This window comes from Pristis pectinata, chromosome 6 (genome assembly GCF_009764475.1).
Source record: "Pristis pectinata isolate sPriPec2 chromosome 6, sPriPec2.1.pri, whole genome shotgun sequence".
Taxonomy (NCBI): Eukaryota; Metazoa; Chordata; class Chondrichthyes; order Rhinopristiformes; family Pristidae; genus Pristis; species Pristis pectinata.
In genome coordinates this window covers 33,503,124-33,530,434 of record NC_067410.1, presented here as the reverse complement: position 1 = coordinate 33,530,434, position 27,311 = coordinate 33,503,124, and the positions used below count along the sequence as shown (strand labels likewise).

Below are 27,311 nucleotides of genomic sequence, written 5' to 3'. Positions count from 1 at the left end.
AAAGCTATTGCATCCACTATTTTGGTGGATAAACATTGGTCTCAAGGCCATCAGAGCCAGAGAATTTATTGGTCTATAGTCTCATTTATTTCTTCCATGCTATTTCTTTACAAATCGGCCAAACAGGAGCAAATGGGACTATCTTGGTTGGCATGGACCAGTTGGACCAAAGGGCCTTCCGTGCTGTATGACTCTACGACTCTAAATACTAATTCCTTCATCCTCATTCTTACCAAGATCCTTGGTTTCATGGCATGGGTTCAATCCTGATCTGGCGTGTTGTTTGTGTGGAATTTGCACATTCTCCCTTTGACCCCATGGATTTCATCCAGGTGCTCCAGTTTCCTTCCACATCCCAAAGGCATGTGGGTTGGTAGGTTGATTGGCAACTGTAGATTGCCCCTAATGTTTGAGTGAGTGGTAGAATACTAGAATCTGCGGGGAGTTGATGGGAATAAAATGAGATTAGTGTAGGATTAGTGCAAGAAAAGCGCAAGTGGGTGCTTGACGATTGATGCAGAGCGGCTGAAACAAAACGTCTATTTCTGTGCTGTTTAACTCTCTGATTCCAATCATTTATCAAGAAAATACAAGCTATTTTAACACCTCTTCCATTTCTTAATTGTGTTACAATTTCTGTTGTATCTGCAGGTTAGGTTTGTGTGATTCATGTGCAAGGACACTTGCATCCCTCTGGGGCCCAACATTTCCCAAGTTTTTAACACGTGAATATAGCTCACATAATTTGTTAATCTCTTGCCTTTTGTTACCGATAGGAACATTTGCAATCTTTTTTGTGTGACTGGCTTACTTATGACACAGGAGGTGGCTATCTGCCAGAGTGAGTCCACACCAGCTCCCAGCAGAGAAACCCATCAATTCCATTCTCTCTCTTATTCCTTTGTATCCCAGCAACCTGTCTGTCTGACATGAAAGTCAAATTCCCTTTGACTCTTTTGCCACCTACTTGTACTAAGGAGTAATGTACAGTAGAAAATTCTCTCAGCTCATCTTTGGGATGTGGGAAGAAACCAGAGCACCTGGGGAAAACCAGTGCAGTCTCCAGGACAACACACAAACTCGATAGATACAACACCCGTGTCAGTGGAGCTGTGAAGCAGCAACACTGACTGCACCACTGTCCCACCTGTTGCTGGTTTACATTTTTTTTTCTCCCTTCATAAATTCTCTGGTCATACTTTGCTGAAAATAACAAATATTGGACGTAGTACAGGCCCTTCCCGAGTTACGAACGCCTGACTTATGGAAACCCGTACGTAGGAATGAGCTGACTGACAAGCTTTCAACTTCACAAAAATTTTCCAATGAATTGTTAAACAATTTTTGAAACAAGTTAAGCTACCCTGACTTTATAGCAAAGCTTCACAGGTGAGTGTGAAATGAATCAAGTGATTTTGAGCTACCATTGCCTGACCGTGCAGTTGAATGTGGCTGAGGCAGGGGTGATATTTTCAGCAACAATTATTGCCATCTGTTTAGAGGTCTGTGTGGGGATGGATTTGCTGGCTGCTGCAGGCATCTTCTGCCGAGTGTAAGCAGGGCATTTCTGTGTGCCCTCTCTCCCCCGCCCTCTCGAGCAACAACAATTGGGGGCTGGGCCGAACTGAAGTGAGTCAGTGAGGACGACTTGCGGCCGCTCTTCCCACACCTGCTCACTCTCCCCTCACAGCTGTTTCTGTGATCCTCCCACGTACAGTGTTTCGTTCATTCCTGACTGATGAAAAATTCAGGTTAAGAACAGTTCTTATGAATGGAACCCTGTCGTAACACAAGAGCCGTTTGTACTCATTTGGCAGCATTTAAAATCTCTTGTTTTAAATTAAGTTGAACCACATGTTCCTCTGGGATTTGTTATTTTTTTTATTATTATATTTGCTGCAAATCTGTACTTCTGGATCCAAATGGCAATAAATCCTATTTTTGCAGAGTACCATTATCAAGAAGAACGTTTGGACAGACGGGTCTGGTGGTACATACATGGTATGCTAGTACCTCACTGATAAAATCCATTTGGGTGATGGCAATAAGTCAACATCAATTCTACCTGGACAGGAAACAAAGCAAAGTAAGTTGTTGATGGGAAAGTGGATTACAACTTAAATGTTGATGTGCAGATTTGAACATCTGTTGGAAGTGTCATTCTCTGACCCTCAGACTCAACTATGATCCTTTTGTGACTTCTAAGGAGATCATTTTAATATTTCTTTTGACTCCTATAGGCAAAGATTCCATCAGCAAGAAGTCTCAGCGATATTGCAATGGACTTGACTGACACTGGAATGCCTAAAGCTTCTAAACTGGCAAATGAGGACAGAAAAAATCCGATTATAACAGCTAGTAATGGCAGCCTAATCTCCTCAGGTAAGCTATTTTCTATGCATGTTTCCAACATCCCATTTAAAGTGTTTCAACTGTAAAAAAGGATGGAGTCATTAACAATTTTCTAGAAATATCTGCATTTACTTCCAAGTTTTCAAATAGTTAACTGTTGTAATATTACTTTTATTGGATATGTAACATAGTTCCAGAGTTTAATTTACTTTGAGTGAAATCTTCATTAAATAAAGTAAATAGGAATTTAAAATGTTGAACCATTTCATGTGTACAGGTATGTTGCTGATATGATTAATTCTCTATTTTCTTAAAATATTTTGATGCTTGATCAAACTGTACTGTCACTGGAAGAGTCAACTCTTTTTAAATCCACAAAATACCGATAAAGAATATGAAGTATTTTGAATTTCACACAAAACCATGACATTGCACATGTTACTGAAACTTGCTTATTCACATGACAGCAATCGACTCTGCACTCAGCAGTATTTTATTTTAGTACAGTGTAGTCTTTGTTTCGATGTTAGTGAACTTGTAATTTAAATAACTGAATTGTATTTAAATGTTTCACAGAATGCTGAATAATCTTGCATATCCACTAACCCAGTTTTCCCCTTCTCCACCTCAGAGGGCAGAGTTTGCAAAGATATACAGTGGCATGTATAAGTTTGGGCACCCCTGGTCAAAATTTCTGTTACTGTGAATAGTTAAGTGAGTAGAACATGAACTGATCTCCAAAAGTCTTAAAGATGAAACTTCCTTTTCAACATTTTAAGCAAGATTAGTGTATTATTTTTGTTTTGTACAATTTTGGAGTGAAAAAAGGAAAGGAGCACCATGCAAAAGTTTGGGCACCCCAAGAAATTTGAGCTCTCAGATAACTTTTACCAAGGTCTCAGACCTTCATTAGCTTGTTAGGGCTATGGCTTGTTCACAGTCATCATTAGGAAAGACCAGGTGATGCAAATTTCAAAGCTTTATAAATACCCTGACTCCTCAAACCTTGTCCCAACAACCAGCAGCCATGGGCTCCTCTAAGCAGCTGCCTAGCACTCTGAAAATTAAAATAAATGATGCCCACAAAGCAGGAGAAGGCTATATGAAGATAGGAAAGCATTTTCAGGTAGCCGTTTCCTCAGTTCGTGATGTATTAAGAAATGGCAGTTAACAGGAACGGTGGAGGTCAAGTTGAGGTCTGGAAGACCAAGAAAACTTTCCGAGAGAACTGCTCATAGGATTGCTAGAAAGGCAAATCAAAACCCCTGTTTGACTGCAAAAGACCTTCAGGAAGATTTAGCAGACCCTGGAGTGGTGGTGCACTGTTCTACTGTGCAGTGACACCTGCACAAATATGACCTTCATGGAAGTCATCAGAAGAAAACCTTTCCTGCGTCCTCACCACAAAATTCAGCGTCAGAAGTTTGCAAAGGAATATCTAAACAAGCCTGATGCATTTTGGAAACAAGTCCTGTGGACTGATATAGTTAAAATAGAAATTTTTGGCCCCAATGAGCAAAGGTATGTTTGGAGAAAAAAGGGTGCAGAATTTTATGTAAAGAACACCTCTCCAACTGTTAAGCACAGGGGTGGATCAATCATGCTTTGGGCTTGTGTTGCAGCCAGTGGCACGGGGAATGTTTCACTGGTAGAGGGAAGATTGAATTTCATTAAATACCAGCAAGTTCTGGAAACAAACATCACGCTCTCTGTAAAAAAAAAAGCTGAAGATGAAAAGAGGATGGCTTCTACAACAGGATAATGATCCTAAACACACCTCAAAATCCACAATGGACTACCTGAAGAGGCACAAGCTGAAGGTTTTGCCATGGTCCTCACAGTCCCTTGACCTAAACATCATCGGAAATCTGTGGATAGACCTCAAAAGAGCAGTGCATGCAAGACGGCTCAAGAATCTCACAGAACTGGAAGCCTTTTGCAAGGAAGAATGGGTGAAAATCCCCCAGGGAAGAATTGAAAGACTCTTAGCTGGCTACAGAAAGCATTTACAAGCTGTGATACTTGCCAAAGGGGGTGTTGCTAAGTACTGACCATGCAGGGTGCCCAAACTTTTGCTTCGGGCCCTTTTCCTTTTTTGTTATTTTGAAACTGTAAAAGATGGAAATAAAAAAGTAATCTTGCTTAAAATATTAAAGAAATGTGTCATCTGTTAACTTTATGCCTTTTGGAAATCAGGTCATCTTTTACTCGCTTAGCTATTCACAGTAACAGAAATTTTGACCGGGGTGCCCAAACTTTTGGATGCCACCATAGATGAGAGATACTTGAAGGGTAATTCCAAACGTAAATTTTATTTTGTTGAGAAAGGAGTAAAATGTGCTGCTGAGGATCTATGCTCAATGCATAACTGTGAATCTGGCTTATAACACTGGGGCTCTGCTGGCAGCAATAAATCAGAAAACTTGTCAAAGCTGCATTTTTGCAGCTCGTACCTGCAGTGTAGATCTTTTACAGGATTAGGAAGTCGAGTGAGCAGGACAAAGAATCAGAGGGGAAAAATCATTGAAGTTTTAACTTTTATCACATACAGGTTTGAATTAAATATTCTATCATCTTTCTATGTGCTGCCAAATAAATATGTGGTATAGTTTTATATTTGTAGCCAAAAAGCAATCTTGTTTTTGGAACACAACAAGCCTTATCAGATTTTAAAAGATTCAGCAATATTAAAGACAATGTGCTATATCCAGTGAGTCTGTGTTGGGGTCAGCTAAACCCTAGCATTGTTTGTAGCTGTGCCCTTACAGATGCTCAGTCATCTGTGAAAATCAATAGGTGGAGACGACTTCAAATGATAATGCAATGTATTGATTTCAAGTTCCAGTTAATGGAGTCTTTAAAACACATGAGACTGTAGCACTTTATATCAAAATTGATTCTGTTTTTGTTTTTAATATACAATTAATTTAAGCTTTAAAGTAGTATGTACAGGTACATATATTGTGCAGGAGTAGATTCATCTTCAAGATTTGAAAATATGGAAAATTAGATTTTTTTTATATGAATCAAATTATTTCTTACAAAATTCTGTAAAGTTAAATTGCTCTCCATTCGGGGATGGCCAGGTTGTACAAATAAAGGATTCCTTGTATTTTTAAAATGAAATGAAAACCTGAGAGTGTTAATCTGCAAGGTGATATTAATTGCTATGTGTGCCAAAGGCATTATAAAAGGCCGCCAAACACAACAAGTTGATATACTTACAAGTTAATAGTAACAACATCCCTCTTGCCAGATCCTGCATTCTGTTTCTACTGACCACACAGACATCTCTTCAGATCCTGAAGAGAGCACATCTGTTGTTAGTGCAGTTCTGCATTGTACTGTTTTGAACCCACAAAAGCTCACCTTTATTGCATATAGTAATGTCCATGTTTTTCTTCATATTACTTAGATGTGAGTGGTAACAATGGCATGTATCCATTTAGGTTCTCAGGATTCTGAAGTCAGTGATGAACTGAAAAAAGAAAAACTAATTGAGTTGAAACAGCGTCGAAGTGCTTTGGAAGATGCCCTCAACCAAAGAACGGAAGAATTAAAGAAACTCTGTTTGCGAGAAGCAGTAAGTATAACCTTGTAAACATAAGTTCAATGTTTTCTGTATTCTGCTACTTTAAATAGCTCTTATCATTGCAAATGTTCAATCATTTCTTTGTGTTTCTTTTATGACTGTAATTTGTGTCAGCTGTGGCTCAGTTGGTAGCATCTCTCCTCTGAGTCAGAAGGTTGGATGTTCAACTCCCACTCATTGAACTTGAGCATAAAATCTGTGTTGACAATCTAGTCCAGTACTGAGGAAGTGAACAATTGAGCAGGCTGAGCCCATACTCATCAGAGTTCAGAAGAGTGAGGAAAAAATACTTACTCAGAGGAAACGGGCAACTGCAGATGCTGGAATCTGCAGCAACGAACAATCTACTGGCAGAACTCAACAGGTCAAGCAGCATCTGTGGAGGGTGGAGAGGAGGAATCTCAGGAATGTACGAAACGTCAACAATTCCTTTCCCCCTCACAGATGCTGCTTGAACTTGCGAGTTCCTTCAGCAGATTGTTTGTTGCTCCTGTGTTCTGAGGGGGCTTGACGAGGTAGATGCTGCAAGGATGTTTCCCCTCTTGGCAGAATTCAGATCCAGGGGTCACAGCTTCAGAATACTTCAGACAAGGATGAGGAGGAATTTCTTTTCTGAGAGAGTGTTGGATCTTTAGAATTCTCTACCCAGAGAGTTATGGAGGATGGTGAGTTGGATATGTTCAGGTCTAAAATCTTTGGACTATGGGATTATCAAGAATCCCCTGTGGGGGGACACACAGGAAAGTGGAAGTTGAGGCTTAAGGTTATGTCATCCAAGATCTCATTAAACAGCTCCAGAGTCCGAATGGACCCTCCTTCAGTTGGTGCATTAAACTCAGCACATATCTGAAGGATTCTTTGGCAATTGCTATCCATTGAGAGCATCACCGTAATGAGCAACCTAACCATGGTAAGTGGTTCAGGGAGCCATTCAACAGTGGGGAGAGAAGAGAAATGCAGTTGTAATTGGGGATAGTATAGTCAGGGGAATAGACACAATTCTCACAATTCTCAAGCATCGAGAGTCCCGAAGGCTGTGTTGCCTGCCCGGTGCCCAGGTTCAAAACATCTCATCTGACCTGCAGAGGAACTTGGAGTGCAAGGGGAAAGATCCAGTTGTCGTGGTCCATATGGGTACCAGTGACTTAGGTAGAACAAGGAAAGAGGTTCTGCTGAGGGAATTTAAGCAGCTAGGGACTAAATTAAAAAGCAGAACTAAAAAGGTAATAATCTCTGGATTACTACCTGAGCCACATGCAACTTGGCACATGGTTAATAAGATCAGAGAGTTAAATGCATGATTCAAAGATTGGTTTGGGAGAAGTGGGTCTGAATTCATGGGACACTGGCACCAGTATTGGGAAGGAGCGAGCTGTTCCGATGGGACGGGCTCCACCTGAACCATGCTAGGACCACGGTCCTGGCGAATCACATAATTAGGGCTGTGCGTATGGCTTTAAACAAAATAGTAGGGGGGTGGGTTCAACGGATTGGAAAAGTATGGATAAAGTAAAAGGGAAGGAGAGCGCAGGAGAGGTTACTGAAGTCTCCAAAATAAAAAATAAGACAAAGTGTAGAAAGGGATAAGAATTTAACTTCAGGCAACATGGAGACAAATTTGAGAAGAAGAGTGGTGAATACAGGACTGAAGGTGTTATATTTGAATGCACACAGTATATGAAACAAAGTAGATGAGCTTTTAGCACAGTTAGAAATTAGCAGGTACGAATGTTGTGTGCATCACAGAGTCATGTCTGAAAGAAGATCACAGCTGGGAGCTAAACATCCAAGGATACACATCCTATCGAAAAGACAAGCAGGTGGGCAGAGGGGATGGGGTGGCTCTGTTGGTAAAAAAAAAGTGAAATCAAATCCTTAGCAAGAAATGACATCTGATCAGAAGATGTAGAATCCTTATGGATAGAGTTAAGAAACTGCAAGGGTAAAAAAAACCCTGATGGGAGTTATATGCAGGATCCAAATAGTAGCCAGGATGTGGGGTACAAGTTACAACAGGAGATAGAAAAGGCATGTAAGAAAGGCACTGTTATGGTGGTCATGGGGGACTTCAGTATGCAGGTAGACTGGGGAAAATCAGGTTGGCATTGGATCCCAAGAAAAGAAATTTGTAGAATGCCTATGAGATGGCTTTTCAGAGTAGTTTGTAGTCAAGCCCACTAGCGAAAAGGCAAATCTGGATTTGGTGTTGTGCAATGAACCAGATTCGATTAGGAAGCTTAAGGTAAAGGAACCCTTAGGAGGCAGTGATCATAATATGATAGAATTCACCCTGCAGTTTGAGAAGAAGCTAAAATTGGATGTATCAGTATTGGTTGAGTAAAGATAACTACAGAGGCATGAGAGGAGCTGGCCAAAGTTGATTGGAAGGGAACCCTAGCTGGGATGACGGTAGAGCAGCAATGGCAGGAGTTCCTGGGAGTAATTTGGAAGACGCAGGATCATTCCATCCCGAAGAAGTAGTATTCTAAAGGGAGGATGAGGCATCCGTGGCTGACAAGGGAAGTCAAAGACAGCATAAAAGCAAAAGAGAGGGCATACAATATTGCAAAAATTAGGGGGAAGTTAGAAGATCAGAAAGCTTTTAAAAACCAACAGAAGGCAACTAGAAAAGCAATAAGAGGAGAAAAGATGAAATATGAAGGTAAGCTAGCCAATAATATAAAAGAGGATATCAAAAGTTTGTCAGATATATAAAGAATGAAAGAAAGGCAAGAGTGGACATCGGACCACTGGAAAATGACGCTGGAGAAGTAGTAATGGGGAACAAAGAAATAGCAGATCAACAGAATAAGCATTTTGCATCAGTCTTCACTGTGGAAGACACGTGCCAGAAATTCAAGAAAGTTGGGGTAGGAGTGAGTGTAGTTGCTATTATGAAGGACAAGATGCTTGGGAAGCTGAAAGGTCTGAAGGCGGATGAGTCACCTGGACCGGATGGACTACACCCCAGGGTCCTGAAAGAGGTAGCTGAAGAGATTGTGGAGGCATTAGTAGTGATCTTTCAGAATCATTAGAGTCGGGAATGGTTCCAGAGGACTGGAAAATCACAAATGTTGCTCCACTCTTTGAGAAGGGAGAGAGGCAAAAGACAGGAAATTATCGGCAGGTTTGCCTGATTTCAGTGGTTGGTAAGAGTTTTCGGGGTACTTGGAACTCATGATAAAATAGGCCAAAGTCAGCATGGTTTCCTTAAGGGGAGAAAGGTAGGGTGAAAGGGGAAAGGTTTAGGGGGAACATTAGAGGGAACTTCTTCACTCAAAGAGTGGTGGGAGTGTGGAATGGGCTGCCATCTGATGTAGTAAATGCGGGCTCGCTCTTAACTTTTAAGAGTAAATTGGATCGATACATGGACGAGAGAGGTCTGGAGGGGTATGGGCTGGGGGCAGGTAAATGGGACTAGCAGAATAATGTTTCGGCACAGACTAGAAGGGCCAAATGGCCTGTTTTCTGTGCTGTAGTTTTCTATGGTTCTATGGGAGATCTTGCCTGACAAATCTGTTGGAATTCTTTGAGGAAGTAACAGGCAGGATAGACAAAGTGAGTCAGTTGGATGTGGTTTTCTTGGATTTTCAGAAGGCCTTTGACAAGGTGCCGCACATGAGGTTGCTAAGCAAGATAGGAGCCCATGGTATTACAGGAAAGGTACTAGCATGGATAGAAGATTGGCTGACTGGCAGAAGGCAAAGAGTGGGAATAAAGGGGGCCTTTTCTGGTTGGCTGCCAGTGACTAGTGTTGTTCTGCAAGGGTCAGTGTTGGGTCCACTACTTTTCACATTATGTGTTAATGATCTGGATGACGGAATTGATGGCTTTGTGGCCAATCTTGCAGATGATATCAAGATAGGTGGAGGGGCAGGTGATGTTGAGGAAGCAGGGAGTCTGCAGAAGGACTTGGACAGGTTGGGAGAATGGGCAAAGAAGTGGCAGATGGAATACAGCATAGGGATGTGTACGGTCATGCACTTTGGTAGAAGGAATAAAGGTGTAGACTATTTTCTAAATGAGGAGAGAATTTAGAAATCGGAGGTGCAGAGGGACTTCGGAGTCCTAGTGCAGGATTCCCTAACGGTTAACTTGCAGGTTGAATCAGTAGTAAGGAAGGCAAATGCAATGTTAGCATTCATTTCAAGAGGACTAGAATATAAAAGCAAGGATGTAATGCTGAGGCTTTATCAGGCATTGGTCAGACCACATTTGGAGTATTGTGAGCAGTTTTGGGCCCCATATGTAAGGAAGGATGTGATGGCGTTGGAGAGGGTCTAGAGGAGGTTTACGAGAATGATCTCTGGGATGAAAGGGTTCATGTATGAGGAGAGTTTGATGGCTCTGAGTCTGTACTCGCTGGAGTTTAGAAGGATGAGGGAGGATCTCATTGAAATCTACCGATTATTGAAAGGATAGAGTGGACGTAGAAAGGATGCTTCCAGTAGTGGGAAAGTCTAGGACCAGAGGGCGCAGCCTGAGAATAAAAGTGTGTCCCTTTTGAACAGAAATGAGGAGGAATTTCTTTAGCCAGAGGGTGGTGAATCTGTGGAATTCATTGCCACAGACGGCTGTCGAGGTGAAGTCATTGCGTAGCCCTAAAGCAGAGGTTGATAGGTTCTTGAGTAGTAAGGGTGTCAAAGTTTACGGGCAGGAGGCAGGAGAGTGGGGTTGAGAGGAAAAAATAAATCAGCCATGATCAAATGGCATAGCAGACTCGATGGCCTGAATGGCCTAATTCTGCTCCCATGCCTTATGGTTAGTGGAAACACAAGAGACCGCAGATGCTGGAATCTGGAACAACAAACAAGATGCTGGAGCAACTCAGTGGGTCAGGCAGCATCTATGGAGGGAAATGGACAGTCAGTGTTTCAGATTGAGACCCTTCATCTGCAGTGATGAAATTCCAGATGAAGGGTCTCGACCCAAACTTTCACTGTCCATTTCCCTCCATAGGTACTGCCTTGCCTTCTGAGTTTCTCCAGCATCTTGTTTGTTGTTCACTGTTAGTGGGGTCTTGTGTGCAAATTGCCTGCCAGTTTCCCTACGTTACAACAAAGGCCCTTCTTCGGAAGTATTTGTTATATTTTTGGATGACCCGCAGATGTGAAAAAATCTATATAAATGCCAATTCTTTTATTTTAAGAATTTGCTGTTGGCTGTAATCTGTTGTACTTTCCATTTTAGGAATTAATAGGAAAACTACCAAAAGAGTATCCACATACCTTGGGAGAAGAACTTCCACGTGTCAGACGACGAGTAGGTACAGCTTTCAAACTGGATGACACCCTACTACAAAGTGAGGAGGCAAGTATCCAAATGACAATGGGTCTGATCAGAGACAACCGAACAAAAATGTTGCATTACAAAGGCCATAGTCACCTTTAATTTCGACCCATAATTTTAAGCCTTGAAGCTGGTTAGTCCTGAAGTTGAAAGTACATGTTTGGAGTACTGTGCCACAGGTTCTGCAACAAATGGCATTCTTTATCCATGAGTTCACACAGACTGCACTCTTGCCAAAAGATTGCCCTTTCCTAAATTTCATTTCCCAGCAGGTTCAAAGATAAACAACCCAGAGTGAGAAGTTCAGCTGACTTTTAATTCCGTCCCTTTGCCACTCTCTCCCTGCAAACCACCACCACCACCACTCCCCCCCACCACCCCCCCCCCCCCCACCACCACCAAAATAAAACCTCTCCCAACCACAGGCTAGATTAAATCACGGAGACCTTGCATTTATCATTATCCATACAAATATGACTCTTTTACTGAACCATGGCTGGAGTTAATTTTTCACCATGCATACCAGCAGATGATTGTCATCAGGAAAGAATGTTAATGTTGTAACTATATTATTATAGGTGTGGGAAATCATCTTGTGAAATAGCCCTAATGCATCAGGAAGAAATTATATTATTTTCATTGGATGCAAAGGCAAGGCCTGCATTTATTGCCCCATCCTAATTGCCCATTAGAAGGTGTACTCCAAAGATTGTCATGTGAAGACATCGTTTTCCATAGGATTTGTAAATGTCAGTTTAAAGACGAATGTCTAGAAATTCGTCCCTGGTCGGCAGTGCTGAAGGTGCTCTGTGCTTGCAATACCACACTGTAGTTTGCCTCCAAAGTTATGTTCCATTAACTTCAATGGAACTTAAAATTCAGAGGCATTCAGTGCATACCAACCAGGGATAAATTTCTAGGCAGCAATAAGTATAAATATTGATTTTTCTGTTACACTGCATTTTAGGATCCACATTTACAAAATCTGGAGAGTAAGTTTGTCATTCAGCAGAAAATTGTGGAAGCTGCAAGAAAATTGGCCAGTGACCCTGAAATATGCAAGAATGTTAAAAAGAAGAGGAAACAGGACTACATCGATGCTCTGAAAAAGCTTCAGGAGATAGAGAATGCGAGTAATGAATACAGAATAAAATGTGGGAGAAAACCTATTCAGAGAGCCTCCCTCATAATTCCAGGTAATAAATGAATTACTACTCCAGTTTCACTTTAAATAATGGGGTTTACAATATAAATCAACTTAGCTGAAACACTTTTCTCACCATTATTGGGGTGTTGCATTCATGTATTTTCCAGAAAATAAAACAATAACATGTGTTTTTCTCAGTAAACATTCTGTAGATAATTTTGCTTCTGTTGAGTTAAACACTCATTTTGAGACATTTCACCTTTTCTCCCCCCCGCATAGATGAGGTCATACCCTCAGAAACCAGTTCTTTATCAGACACAAATACAGCAGATGACGGTAAGTTGTGAAAGCATCAAGTTAGAATGCTGTAGATATTAACAATGCCACCATGTGCATAATATGGTTTAATGCCAGGGTTCAAGTTCAACCTGCAGAGTCTCGACCCAAAACATCGACTATCCCTCTGCCTCACAGATGCTGCTCAATCCACTGAGTTGCCCCAGCAGTTTGTTTTTTTTGCTCCAGATTCCAGCACCTGCAGTCTCTTGTGTCTAGTTTGACCAGTTTGTTTTCATGGAAAATTGCATGAGTAATTTCAAAATTTACATTCCTTTGAGGCAGAACAATTTTCAAAGTTGAATTTGAAATATCTTTTTGTTCGTGCTCTATCAAATAAGAGGAGGTAGCGGCGTAGCTGTGTTCTGGTCCCTAGGTCACTCAGCCTGGACACACCCAGTCTTAGTGCATACCCGATGGAGAAGAGAAGCAGCTGCTGTAGACTGGTTTCCAGTGTGAGTCAGTATCTAGATAGTAGAACAATCTGTTAGAGCAGCACTCCTTGCAACATACTTTATGAATCATGAGGTGAAGCTGTAATAGTGTGTATTGTGGTGTTTGCAAATCAATCAAAAGATGTTTTGAGCAGTTCATAATTTCTGAAGAGATCCATTGTTTGTTATGGCAGATGATGTGCGTATTATGCAAAGAAAAAGATCCTTTTCTAGCCAGCAACCCCCAAGGCCAGTTCCACCGCAGTCTCTTGAGCTTAAACAGAGTCGACAAAGGAGGAGTTCTGCAAGTGAACAGTTTCATGATAAAGGACATGTCATCCATCCGAGGTAAAGCATGCCCTGATTCATTTAGGATTTTTGTGTATGTGTGACTATTCTAGACTAGAATATATCGAACACAGATAGATATATAGAACACAGCATCTATACTAGATGAGAACCATTTGTTCTTGTTTCTTCAATGTTTGCTGCATTATATAGAGCTGCAGCTTCTCCTTGGTGACTACTAATGCGAAGTACTCATTTAGGACCTCACCCACTTCTGGCTCCACACACAAATTCCCTCCTTTGAGTACACCTACCCTTTCCCTCCTCCTTTTCCTAATCCATGTATAAAATGCCGTGGAATTCTCATAACCCCTACTTGCCATGGGCTCTTTTAGCCCTCCTAAATTGCTTGTTTAAGTTCTTTACTGCTATTTTTAGGTTCATGAAGGACCTTATCTGATTTCACCTTCACAAACCTTACACGTGCTTCCTTTTTCTTTTTGACAAGAATGACTTGTCCATAATCTTAAATTCTTAAAATCATAATTCTCATTCTGAACTTAAACTTATATTGCTATAACTTAGAAGAATTGTGTTAGCTTATGTTCTCCAGAGATGATTCACAAAACTGGAAATCAAGCAGAGTGAATTTACCAAAAGAAAAGATTTTTTTTTACAGTGGTCAGAAATGTGCAATGCTTGGATCTATATGGCAGTTACAGTGTTATATGCCATCATAGGTCTTTCTTCCATGATCGGCATTAATAGTTTAATAGCTGGGTGGACAGGGGCCACAACTGTTCTTAGGATTGCAAACAGCATCTCTTGTATAGTGCTGAAATATTCAATTACTTCACTTTCCAGGCAGCACTCACTCACCTTTGAAAATTGCCACTTGCACATTAAGACTTGCACAATCACGTGGTGACCAACTGTGGTTGAAACCATGACTGTGCTGTGAAAGAGAGAGTTTGCAATGGCAGCAGATGGGTTGCACTGGAAGAAAGATACAGATATATTCGAGAAATAAAATCATGTGTTCATTGTAATGAGCAGTTGGACAAACTTGGATTGTTTTCTCTGAAACTTTGGAGGCTAAGGGATAACCTGATGGAAGTATATAAAATTATGAGAGGGATATACAGGGTAAATAATCAGTCTTCTTCCCAGGAGGGAAATGTCAAATACTAGAGGGCATAGCTTTAAGGGAGATGTGCGAGGCAAGATTTTTGTTTACCAAGAGAGGTGCCGGAGAAATGGTGAAAGCAACATTTAAGGGGCTTTTAGGTAGACACATGTACCGGCAGGGAATGGTGGGATATAGTTCAGATGTGCAGTTTAAATTGACGGCATGGTCAGTACAGACATTGTGGATTGGAGGGCCTGTTCCTGTGCTGTATTTTCCTATGTTCTAATGTGCATTTAAAGTGGATCAAATTTAGCAATCTATGCCAATGGATTAATATGGATTTGGGTAATTAAGTGGCACAAAATGGTCTTTGTTACCCTGGCATCTTGTAGTCCAAAATGTAGTAAATAAAAATGTCAAACTTTGAGTAGCCGAATCTCTGCTACTATATCATAATTCAATTAAGTTCTGCTCTTTGATTGCCCTTCTTTGCTGCTTTAAAATGCATTTTATAACCAAAACCATTGTGAGATATCCCTTCGGTGTTGCACTTCATAGATTCATAGAAAGTACAATGCAGGAACAGGCCCTTCAGCCCTCAATGTCTGACTGGCACGTGGTCCATATCCATATTGTTTGACAATATTCTATGACATACTTTGTGACTGTACGCTGGAGCATTTACAAAGTAGTCCTTTTGTTCCACTCTCCCCGATACCCCGTTATTTGCTGTTTCAAATATTCCTCTACTTCTCACCTTGTGTGTACAGAATCCTCTACTACTTTTTTCAGTTTTTTTAAATTCCTTTTTCATCCCCTAATATTAAACCTTTGTTTTTGAGATTGCTCCTCATTATCATTGATTTTGTTGGCCTCAGTTTCATCATACGCCTTTTATAGTAGGTTTAATTTTAAAAATCCATTCTTTGATGCATACCTTTCTTGTCGTTATCAGAAAGCACGCGCCCTGTGCATCTTGTATTGTACATTGCTGAATCATCAGCCTGTTTCCTTTTATTTGCCCAATTAGTTTAAGGCAAATCCCTGCTTGAGTCTTGAACTTTCCCTTTTTTCAGTTCACCTTCTCCTTGATTTTATCACTGTCCTATTTACTAGGTGTTCAACAATTTGTTATAGACCCTACTTCATTTCACAGAAGTAAATGAAGCAATGCTTCTGTCCTTGTATGACACACATCAGAGAACTCGGAAGCAATCCTTCATGCTCAATAGTTGTTGATTTTATTAATTTGGAGGATTTTTGGTTAGCATGTGTTGAATCTGCTTGGACACTGGCTGAAAAATTATGTAATACTATTTCACAAAATGCCTCAGAAGCAAAAGGTCCATCCCAGTTGAGGAAAAATTTGCTTGTGTTCCTTATAACTGGTTAATTCCTGGAAAATAATGTTAACCACTGAAATGCAAAAGGAATCTGTTTTCCTAATATTTGGCTGGAAAAATAATTTTGCTTTTATTACAAAAATACTGTTCCAAAACTTAAGAATTCTTAAAAATTGACTCAAAGTGTTAATATAACCAACTTTAAAATGGGATTATTTTTCAGGTACACCAGCAATGATGGTTGCTACTTGCAGGATATTTTGCATGGACATAGGGAACTGAGCTCAACACACAGCAGCCCTTACAGATCTCAAGGTAGACAATGCCATGGAGGAAGAAGTATGCCTGCGACACCAGTATTGACGCGCAATGCTTACAGTAGCAGTCAATTACGGTACGTCCTTGAAGGGATTGAATGTTTCTGAAAATAATACTCCTTAAATGTACAGGAGTAAGCCTGCTTGAAATCAAAAGTTAATTTGATAATGTTTCTTGTGGAAGGAAGTGCAATTAATGACTTGTATGTGAGCACTCAAAAGACATTTGAAATATGATAGATGTATTATCAAATTTGAAGTCATAGAACTTTTGATTAAAGGGCAACATAGTTACAAAATTGACCAAAAGGAAGAATGGAGAGTGGTAGCAAACAGTTGTAAATTAGCCTTCCCAAAATTAGTAAGAGTACAAAATTAGGCTGCTGCTCCTTTTGACATATAAATGACTTGGATATATGGGACAAATTTCACATTTTGCACGTAGCATGAATCTCAAATGTAATCATCAGTGAGGAGGATGGTACCAGACTTTTGGTGGACTGGTTGGGGAAGTTTTTGATGAAATTTCATCCAAGGCCGTGTGAAGGGATGTATCTCAGTAGGAAGGATGGAGGCTGATAGTGTAAATTAAATAGTACAATCTCTCTGAAAAAGATGGGACAAGTTGAGAAAGCTTGGATGCATAACAGAAACATAAGAGTACAAAAGCAAGAAAGGAATGCTGAACCATGTGAAAACGATGGTTAACCACAACTGGAGAATTGTGACACAATACTTTAAGAAGGATGTCAAGCCCCGGAGGAGGTGCAGAGGAAAGTTACTTGGATGATAAAAGAAAGAGGAACTTGTATTTCTAAATACCTTTCACAACATTTGAACCTCCTAAGGCTTCTTACAGCCAGTGAAGAACATTTGAAGTGTTGTCACATGGCAATAAAATTCCACAGACAACAATGTGAAATTGACCAGAGAGGTTGTTTCTCAGTAATGCTCCTTTGAGAGATAAATATTGACCAGGACATTGAGGAAGTTCCCCTACTCTTCTTTGGAATAACCCTTTGGGATATTTCATGTCCATCTTAGAGAGCAGCTGAACCTTTTCACTGAAATGGAAGAATTTCTGGCCATGCAGCACTTTCTTTGTATGATATTGGTGTCATTCTAGATACTTGGGCTTAAGACTCTAAACTTAGACTTTAAGTCTACAATCCTCTGATTCAGAAACAATGGTGTTACCAATTGAATTACAGTTGACTTCCAAAGCCAGGGTTGAGAGGCTGGATGAGTTGGCATTGTTCTCCTTGGAGCAGATTAGGTTAAGTGAGACTTATCAAGTTCAGCATCACAGGGGTTTGCAAGGATAAACATATTTCCTATGGCAGACGAATTGATTGTAGGTTAAGGCAATTGGGAAATGAACGTGATGAAATTGGGAATATTTTTTATGTAGTGAGTTGATCAGGAATGCCTTGAATGGGTGATGAAAGCAGATCTGGTAGTTTTGAAGAAGAACTTGGCTACGTGGAGGGAAAATGTATGCAGGACTATGGGGAAAGTGGAGGGGTTTAATTGCCTTAACTTTTCAAGGATTTGCCATAGGCATAATAAGCCAAGTAGTTTTCTGCAGAGCGTAATATTCAGTGCACATAAATGAGAACTTTCTCATCTGCCAGTGAATGTTTTTTATATTGTATATTACGGCCATGGTGTAGATTTTTTATCTTTCTCATTAAGACACAGAGGGAGGCCACTTGATCTGTCCAGAACATGCCAGCTCCAAGCAGACCAATCCCATCAGTCCCATTCGCCCTCTCCTTAGCCCTGCAACTTGTTCTCTCTCACATGCCCGTCAACTTTGCTTTAATTCATTTGCCATGATCTTACACTAAGAGGTATTTGCTGTAGCCAATTAACCTAGCAAAGTGTCTTTGAGATTTGGGAGGAAACCAGAGCACCTAACAGAAATCTAAACATTTGCGGGTACATACAAACTACCTTGCTTATGGTGATCCTTGGCTTGGATTGTCTTTAACCTATTTCTGGTATTACTTGACAGGAAAGTGAGAATAGTGGGACATATCTGCAGATATGTGCAGGGGCCTGGTGGAGCCAGGATGGTACAGTGCCACAGTGGATAGTGCTACTCCTTCACAGCTCTAGTGACCAGGTTTGATCATGGCCTGTGCTGTGTGGGTGTCTGAGCCTGGAGTTTGCACATTCTCCCTGTGATTGCTTGGAGTTCCCCTGGTTATTTCAGTTTCCTTCCGTATCCCAAAGACATGTGGGTTGGTAGGTTAATTGGGTACTGTAGACGTGTGGTCGGAGAATGAGGGTGGAATTGATGGAAGGGAGAATAGGTTGCAGGAAAATAAGTGGGAGAGTGGGATTGATGGGGTTACATTGAGAGTCAGCATAGACTCGATGTGTTGAAAGGCTTATGTCAAAAGAAAATATGAAGTATTTGGTAGGGGGGTGAAAAACATATAGGCTCTGAATGATCATTGTTTCACATGTAATATTTCTTAAAGGCCTGATGCTAAACTATATTCAAAAATACTGTTAATATGGAAGTAATACTCATATTTTTAATTCCTGTTACCACAGACCCGATCTCTCCCCAGATCACTTTAGACAACGCAGTGGCAGCTTGGAATCTCAGTCTCATCTCCTGGATGAGGGTCCCAGTGAGAGGGCCATATTCCCCCTCACAGCAGCCCAAAGAAGTAACAGTACCGACCTCTTGGACGATGGGTCGTCCTACACCAGTCAGTCCAGTACCGAGTACTACAGCACACCGAGTAAACCTCCCCAGTACTACAACACCATGACAGTAGGTTGCCGGTCAAGGGAAAGGCGAAGACACAAGAAACCAAATATTTCCTCTGCCCCATCAGGGAGCATGCCCAATCTAGCACCGAAGGATGCAAGAAATGGAGTTTATCAAAATTCTTATAATCAGCCTTCTTCTGACTATTATATTCCAGGATATCCACCATACAGTGACTATGAGCCTTATGGATACACATTTGAAAATGACACTGAAGGTCACTATAATGTTAAAGCCCCGTACAGATCAACACATTCTTACAATGCTGATCAGTACCGAGATTACAGTCACTTCTACCAGGAAGATGTCGACAGTATGTCTCAAAACCCATACGCAACACTGAGGAATATGCGTAGGAGGGGTGCTAAAAGCGAACAAATAACCAAAAACATCCAGAAGGCATTGGTTGCAGAAAGTTTGCGAGGCTGGTATGAGCGTGCCTCAACTCACAAGGATCACGGCCTGCAGGCAGGCTTGGACTCGGACAGGGGCTCACAACAGAGTCTGGGTTTTGCTTATATGCAAGGTCCTTTTTCTCCAGCCAATAGGGCTACATCTTTTACATCTGGTAAGTAGAAGTTCTTCAAGCGTCGGCAAGAAATTGTTATGTGCAGCTTTAAAAATTTGCTGACAATTAGCAATGTAAGCTTACCATTGTTGTAAGTTCTAAAACTTATTTCTCATAACTCAGTTTTTAAAAAATGTAGTTTCATCAACTTGTATAATATTAAGAATATAAATTGAAACTATTTGAGAAAAAGTTAATGGAACACATTCTATAATTTGAAACTTCAAGTAACAGTTCAGTTTGACTGGAGCAGGTACAGGAAAATGATTTAACAAACACCAATGCTAGCTCTGTACTGTAATATTATCTGGAAGTTATTAGAACCAATTAGGACATGTAACTTTGCAATAAGTGACTTTGTTCTTTTGCAGAGTTGTTTTTCATAGCAAAGTTACCAAACACAATTTACTGGCAAAATATTAGTGATTAGGTATAGCCTCAGAAGTAGTCTGTGAACAGGACTTAAGGTGACAACACCAAAATGAAAATAAGAATAACAAACTGACTTTTTTATTTATCATTGTTTAATATTGCATTGTTACCAATTTGGAAAGTAATTGGACCTAACCTGTACAGATGCATCGTTAAACATAGAGTTATTTTGAAAAAAAATGTAAAGCTCATAGATTCAATTTAAGGTGGTTGAAGCTGGATGAGATGCCCTAACCTAAGTAAATTATTACTCTAAACATGATTTGTTATGATGTAAACTGCATGCAGTAGAATTCAGCTGCATAATGTAGGTCAGAAAAAATAGCAAGTCCATACAAAACAAGACATGCTTTTTCTAGTGAATCAAATCCAGTTTGTTCAATCTTGGGAGTAGTTTGGAAATTGTCAGCATGTTATCCAAATCTGATGTGAAATGGATACTTATTAGGGTGGCAAATGATTGGGTAACTGGTAACCAAGCAGTCAGCTCTAATACAAATGTCTGTGCTTTGTCTAAATATGTTTGGAATTCAGGATACCCTTAAATATATCAAAACTAAGATTCAAATAAAATACTCAGGAAGTAATAAATAGGAATAAATTGCAGCAATTTATAAAACTTGTTTTTCTTTAAATCCCAGTTTCTTCAGCAGCAAGTACAGGAACCTGGCGGAGCCAGATCACTGTTGGCGTTCAGGATTTTGATCATATACCTTTTACAAGTTCTTTCAATAACTCCTACAGCAATACTACATTACACACCAGGTGAGTGACAATAAAAGACTCGTCTGCTTAGCTGTTCAAAACTGAAACTGGATATTTGGTTCGACGCTACCCTTTGAGGATAGGTTCTTCTTATTCTGTGTTTCTGTTCAACAATTATCCCATTTTCAGTGGTACACGCAATTTCAACCAAAGGTTACTGTTTGTATTAACAAAGACATCTGTTAAAGAGAGGAGAAAGTGTAGATAGTGAAGAAATAGGATTAGATCAATAAGAGATTGAAGGGGCTTTGAATAATAGTGCACCTAAGATGAATAAATAAAGGAGGCATGTTATCATGAGAGTCAGTGAAAGTAATTAGCACTTATCACCCACAAAAGTAAGATTTTTGTGAAGGCAAGAGATGATGGGGAAAATTTGTCCTGAGTCATTAATGCTAAATGCATTATATTTTGGAAGTGGAGAGGAGTGCACAATATACTAAGTTGTACAGTCATCACAAACAATTGCGGACTAATTTCACTCGCACTAAGGTTTGGGGAGAATGTATTTTGCATGTAATATATAAAAACATTTCTCAACAACCTCTTGGATTCTTGAGAAGAGGAAGGAGATAGGTTTTGTTAAAATTCTTTAGTCTAATGATAAAAATTAGTTATAGCTTATGAATGACTTGGAGCAGAAATTATAAATCCATGCTTAGGTTGGTTAACGATTAGTGCTCTAGAATAGAGAGAGTGTACTCCTTTTTGCAATCAAATTTATTTCGAACACAAAGTCTTATCACAGTCTTATCACAGTGAAATTTAGCAGAACTCCTGACGTGCAATTTGTGCATCAACTAACGTCAGCAGTTATGCCTCACTCAGGTTGTCTTTTATGTGGACAGCTTCTATGTTTGCAGCTTCATTGCAGCAAATATCGGGCGGGCGGGCTAATATTCTTCAACATCAATAACCACTGAATTATCAGAGATTAAGGTTCTACCGATAGCACAAAGTAAATTGTAGCACAGAAGGAAACTGGTGTTGGTGTGAATTGGTTTTGCAGAATGGACCAAACTAGATTTTACGTTCTAAGTTGGCCAAGTTGAGCATTCCTTTAATACCAGTTCCACAAAGGCCTACTCACAAGAATGTAAGAAGTGGAGGCAGCGGTTGGCCACCTGGTTCTTCAAGCTGCTCCGTCATACAATAAGACCACAAGCTGGTCCCTTGCATCAATTCCATTATTCCATCCAATCTCCATATTTCCCGATTCCCTTTACGTCCCAGGGTGTAGATGAACTTTCTGCCCTTGTCATCTGACATTTTCTCTTTATAGGGAGATACTTTTGCTCAGTGCTCCCAGTCTCCAGTAGAATAGCTTGGATTCATTAACTCATGTGGAGTATTGAACCTAATGTGATGATGGATGTTGACAGCAAATGCCCTGGTGGGTGAGCTACCATTGGCCACTGTGGCAATGTATACATTACAGGTATCCTTTTATACATTACCACTGTCAAGAGAAAAGGGGAAAAATGGAGAATATAATCTCGAGATTCACTTCTTATTTTGCTTGTCGGTCATTTTCTTGTAGGCGTAGCTCCTTCCAGTCTCTTGATGATCCTTTTTCTACTGAGTACCACCATTTCCCTGCTGTTGGCACAGCTCCTACCAGACACTCATCCGCCTCCTCCTCCTCCTCTTCCTCCTCCTCTTTTTCATCCACTTCATCCACTTCCACTTTTCCTTACAAAGAAAAGGAGTGTTTCTCTAAGTGTACTGACTGCAGCCAACATCGTATCTACAGAAATGAGATATTCATTAAGTACTCATACGCAAAATGTAGTCAGCGGTAGTAAGTATCTTTGCGTGTTTGTGTGTGGCTGTTGGTGTTTATGCTTGCTAACGAGGCTTGAAATTAGCTGAGCTGCTTACTATGTAGAGTGCTTGCTAACGATGCTTGACGTCAGCTCAAATGCTTCCTCTGTAAACTGTTTTCGGTGTAATGCCAAGCTATAGTTTAAGGATAACATTACCGTTGCTTTATTGCTTTAACAAATGGCCAACAGCTATAGACCTTAAAACAAAATTTTGAATCTGATAAACTAACCAAAGATCCAGCATTCCTCCAAATTACCATTGCGATGTATATCCAAATGTGTCCATGTAGATGCCTGTTTGAAGTATTTACAGTAGGAAAAAAAGACATTATAAATCCCATTCCTTTATTAATAATCTTTATGCTAAATTATTCTAGATTGATTTGGAAACAAGATCTTGGGTTTTCATTAGTTGTATTAGTTACATTATAAAGAGTTGCCTCCAAACAATTCCTTTATGTTTCTGGTACGTAGAGGCGTGGTTGAGATATATAGGTTCAAGTTCCAATCAGGATTTGTATGGGTTTAGCCAATCAATTAAAGTGCTTCCGGTAAATTTGGTGACGAGGGAAAGTGAAAAGCAAGTGTTTTTGCTCCTGATATTTAGACATCCAAGTATTTAGATATCTGAAAGGTAGCAATCATCTCACCATGACAAAATCCATTCCAATAATCTATTCTGGATTTACACAATTGAAAATGGCCACTTAGGTGCTTGTAGAATCACATCTCAGAGTAGTTGGTGATGGCGAAAGTTCTAGTTTTCTGAAATTATGGTGAAAGTTCTAGCATAATGTCTTCAACCCCTGTTTGCTGTCATTTCTCTTTCTGCCACCACACCCAACCCAAATGTTTGGTTTGTGCTACCACTGAGGAAGAGATTTCAGTGATGTTGCTCCAGCTACATGATGTTCCATTCTGAATACCATGTAGCGTAAATCATATTGAAATCTTCAAACCTGGGTAAAAATTATTGCTTCATTATATCCACTTACCAAAAAAACATAGCATTATAATAAAATCATGTTGAACTCTGCTTCAGAAATATGGTCCCATTTGTCAAATTTCAGTAGAGGGGTTCAGTGCGCACACATTACTAAATTACACAGGTAGCACATACAACAAGGGTTCATTTCTACCCCAGTGTTGTATGTTAATTCAGCCATAGCCAGCATTATTGGTCAGCTTGGGAGATAATGAGTTACTTATGACCACTTTTGTTGTTACTTTGTCTATTACTAGCAATATCCTTTCAAAAATTATATGTGACTGAAAAAGATACCAAGCTGTGCTGAACATTTCTTGAAACTGTTCATTTTTGAACCCAAACGTGAATGGCTTCAAGAAGATTTAGGAAAATTTAAAAATCCCAAATTCTGCAACTCTGGTAGGTTCTGCATTAAAAGAGATAGAATAGATGTAACTCATGTCCCTGGATTTTCCTTTAAATACACAGAATATCTTTTATCAAAGGGAACCTACCAAACCACAAGACAATTCCCTTATGATTGCATAAGAGTAGGTACTTATTCTCCTGACATCATTAACAGTTTTCCATTTCTTAATGCCCATGATAACAAACAATATGTCAGTGAGATTTGTTGACAGAGTTAAATCTGACTTGCAGTGAATTATGTCTATGTTGTCAGCATTAGAACTCCCGCACAACTATTAATGGAATCATGTTGATAAAGGCATTTCAGACCACCCACAGTTAGAATTTTTAATGTAAAGTTTGGATATGAAATTAGGAAGTACTGCCTCAACAATTGAGTCATTCATAATATGTTTGTTGCAGCAAACCAATATCAGTAGAAAAAGTACAGGATTTCAATTCTGTGTGGAGTACATAGATAGATAATGGATTCCTTATCCTACTATTAAAGAACCATACTCATGAGATCTTCAGCCAGTGGATATTACAGTAGCTAAACCAAATTACTTAAACATTTCAAAAGTTAAAATTTGCAATTTGTGATGAATGTTGTGCTAACTCTTCAAATGTGTCATTTTTTTTCTAAAATGCATGTCCTTTGGATTGTTGTTGGAGTCCTTTCTCATAACTTTTGTTTCAAATATTTACCAGACCTTATCCAGAAAGAATGTATTCGGACAGTGGAGACGCAAGCCAGCTGGGGGATGACGCGTATAACAATGAGCAGGTGTTGCTATGGCATGAAGATTCTAAACCTGGGACTCTAGTTTAAGTGACTACTAGCTGACTTCAGCCTTCCTTGTTCAACATATGGAAAACTTAATCAGTGTGCCTTGCATCCTTTTCAATCCATTTGAAATGGTTTATTTCTACAAATAGAAATCACACTTGGAACATTTCAGTGTTTTCAGAAGGTACTGTACGTGGATGCTGGGAAGTTTATTCTGACCATTGTGTGGGAGTGATGGTTTTAAAGTTCCACACTTCACAGCTGAATAAAGGTTCTCTTTATAACTACAGTACATTCTAAAGACAAAACCTTCAAGTAGATTACTTTGTGTTCAAATTGAAGCATGGAAAGATGGCACTTGGAAATCATTTTTTTAAAACTGAAAATGCACTTTTCAAAGACTAAGTTGATGAAAGTAGTGCTCTTCATTGTTCAGTGAGTGACTAAGAGGAACCATGCTTTATGTATTGGTATAAAAGAGGACAAAGCAGGGTAGTGAGTAACTTCTGAAATAAAGGAGTACTTTGCATATTATTAAATGAAGGACATCTTGTAATTTGGCAAGAAACTGGTGACTCTGATTACTTGAACAGAGTTTAGTCAACTTATAAATTTTCAAAATGATTAATCTGATATATGACCAGAAACTAATGAGAAATGCATTTTGTTAAGACCATAAAATCTTTTCTAAAGCACAAAGATTTATCATATTTGTGTTTTTTAAAACCATCTGTTAATTTAGCCCGTCAGTAGACTTTTCAAATTGGTTATTTCTTTGTGTGTGTGGTGGGGGGGGAGGGAATGGACTTAAAGAATTATTGGACCATATAATATCAATTATTAGTGGACCTTACTGAGTGGCACACTTACCAAGTTATGAAAGTATGGATCAAATATAGCTAAATGTTTCCAAGTAAAAAGCACATGGCTTGAGAAGTGAAAAATAATGCTAAAATGCAATAAGACTTTTTAAAACAAGAAGCACAATCCTAATTATGGCTGTTAAGGTAATAGCACAAACTAGTTTAAATATTTCAGTTTGATTATTATCTGTACAAGATATAAGGGAAATCCTGGCTGAGATAATTATAGTTTCTGTAACCCAGGTGCAGTACTATAAAATTTATTGTTTCAAAAAGATATCCCAATCATTTTCTACCATTTCAAATTGAAAAGAGCTGGTAAATATTATATAAAATGGCTAATGTATCACTGTGATGAATGAAAGCTGTGCCAAGATTCATTGGGTAAAAGGATTGAATGGTAATTTTCTGAGACACAGAAACTACATGGTCCTTACTTTGTTCTCTTCATTTCTAGGATGTAGGTTGGAACCATTTTGGAAAGTAATAGCACAAGGTTAGGAGGAAGGAAAGAATTGTCCATAGTTTAGGCTTCTAATGATTTGCTTGTGACTTTTTCTGGAATACATAGAAGTGCTCAGGTCCAGGACTAGTATAGTGATTTATCCCACAGTTGAATAACATTCCAGTAGTCACTATCCCGTTTCACAGCAGAACTTTGATCATTTGGACCCAGGTGTACCCATGCCCACAAAATAGTCTCCCAGCCACAGATTACCCCTTTAGAAGAGAAAGGGATTAAATTGGTTCTTGCCCTTCAGCTGAAATCTGCTTTTCAGGCTATAATTATCATGATGAGGTTCAGGGTTTAAAATTCAACTCTAAAGGGATAGTGAATTAACGTTATAGCAAGATTCCACACAGGACTTCTTCCACAGTCAGTAAAATGAACCTATGTTTTCATTTGTATATCAAGTGCTCATGAGGGTCACACTACCTCACTATTTCTTTGAAAATATATACATGTTCAGCAGTTTAGGACCTGGCCTTCACTACAATGCATGAATTTTCTATGTTGAAGGCCTGGCAACTTTACTCCAAGTTCTAACTGATGAATCCATGCTTCCCATACTGGAATCCATGGAAAGGTGCTGTCATTTCCTTTTTTTTTGATAATTGTGTTTATGTAAAGATTTGGATTGACACTTTTTGTGAACATTTTTATTATTGTTGTTCCAAAGCATGTAATATATATATAGTAAACTAATTCGGTAAGCTGGTTCTTAGTCATTTTTTTTATTCAGTGAGAAGTTTCACTTCATGTGGAAAATTTGGAACAAAGCTTTTAACTTATTCTTTTGCATATTTGTACAGCTTTACCCAGAGAGAGAGACATTTTTGTGTATGCCTTTACATTATACTCCTGTCTTCCTTGCTACTATAAAAATGTGCTTTAAAAAAAACAGGAGACCAATAAATAAAGTGTATGTACATCACTGCATATTGTAATTTTCTAATTTTACACAACTGCTCTCCAGTGCTATTGTGCTTTATTTTCCTAGATATTTTCACTTTATAAATATACAATGACAAACAAAATTATACTGAGCCAGGGACTCTGCCTAAATCTCTGCTTGCACTCGTACAGCTAGCACAATGCAACTTATTGTGCTGGTCATCCACACCGTCAAGGCCAGTGACAAGATTCAGATGGCAGCTGGCCCATGGGCTGTTCAG

The 27,311-nt window shown here is 39.4% G+C and overlaps 1 protein-coding gene across 4 annotated transcripts in view; it reads left to right on the top strand.

Moving 5' to 3' along the window:
* Positions 1–27,032, top strand: part of LOC127572118 (FERM domain-containing protein 4B-like) — a 178,692-nt gene extending 151,660 nt beyond the window's left edge. For 3 of the 4 annotated variants that reach the window (XM_052019014.1, XM_052019013.1, XM_052019012.1), the window contains exons 9-20: positions 1,948–2,086; positions 2,241–2,382; positions 5,802–5,935; positions 11,135–11,254; positions 12,201–12,429; positions 12,660–12,716; positions 13,345–13,498; positions 16,134–16,304; positions 18,793–19,583; positions 20,657–20,780; positions 22,321–22,581; positions 24,693–27,032. In XM_052019014.1, coding sequence (XP_051874974.1) covers positions 1,948–2,086; positions 2,241–2,382; positions 5,802–5,935; positions 11,135–11,254; positions 12,201–12,429; positions 12,660–12,716; positions 13,345–13,498; positions 16,134–16,304; positions 18,793–19,583; positions 20,657–20,780; positions 22,321–22,581; position 24,693 — 2,323 coding nt within the window. In that variant the 3' untranslated portion in view covers positions 24,694–27,032. The remainder of the gene's footprint in view (positions 1–1,947; positions 2,087–2,240; positions 2,383–5,801; positions 5,936–11,134; positions 11,255–12,200; positions 12,430–12,659; positions 12,717–13,344; positions 13,499–16,133; positions 16,305–18,792; positions 19,584–20,656; positions 20,781–22,320; positions 22,582–24,692) is intronic. The other variant, XM_052019011.1, reaches the window with a different exon arrangement.
* Positions 27,033–27,311: the final 279 nt, after the last annotated feature.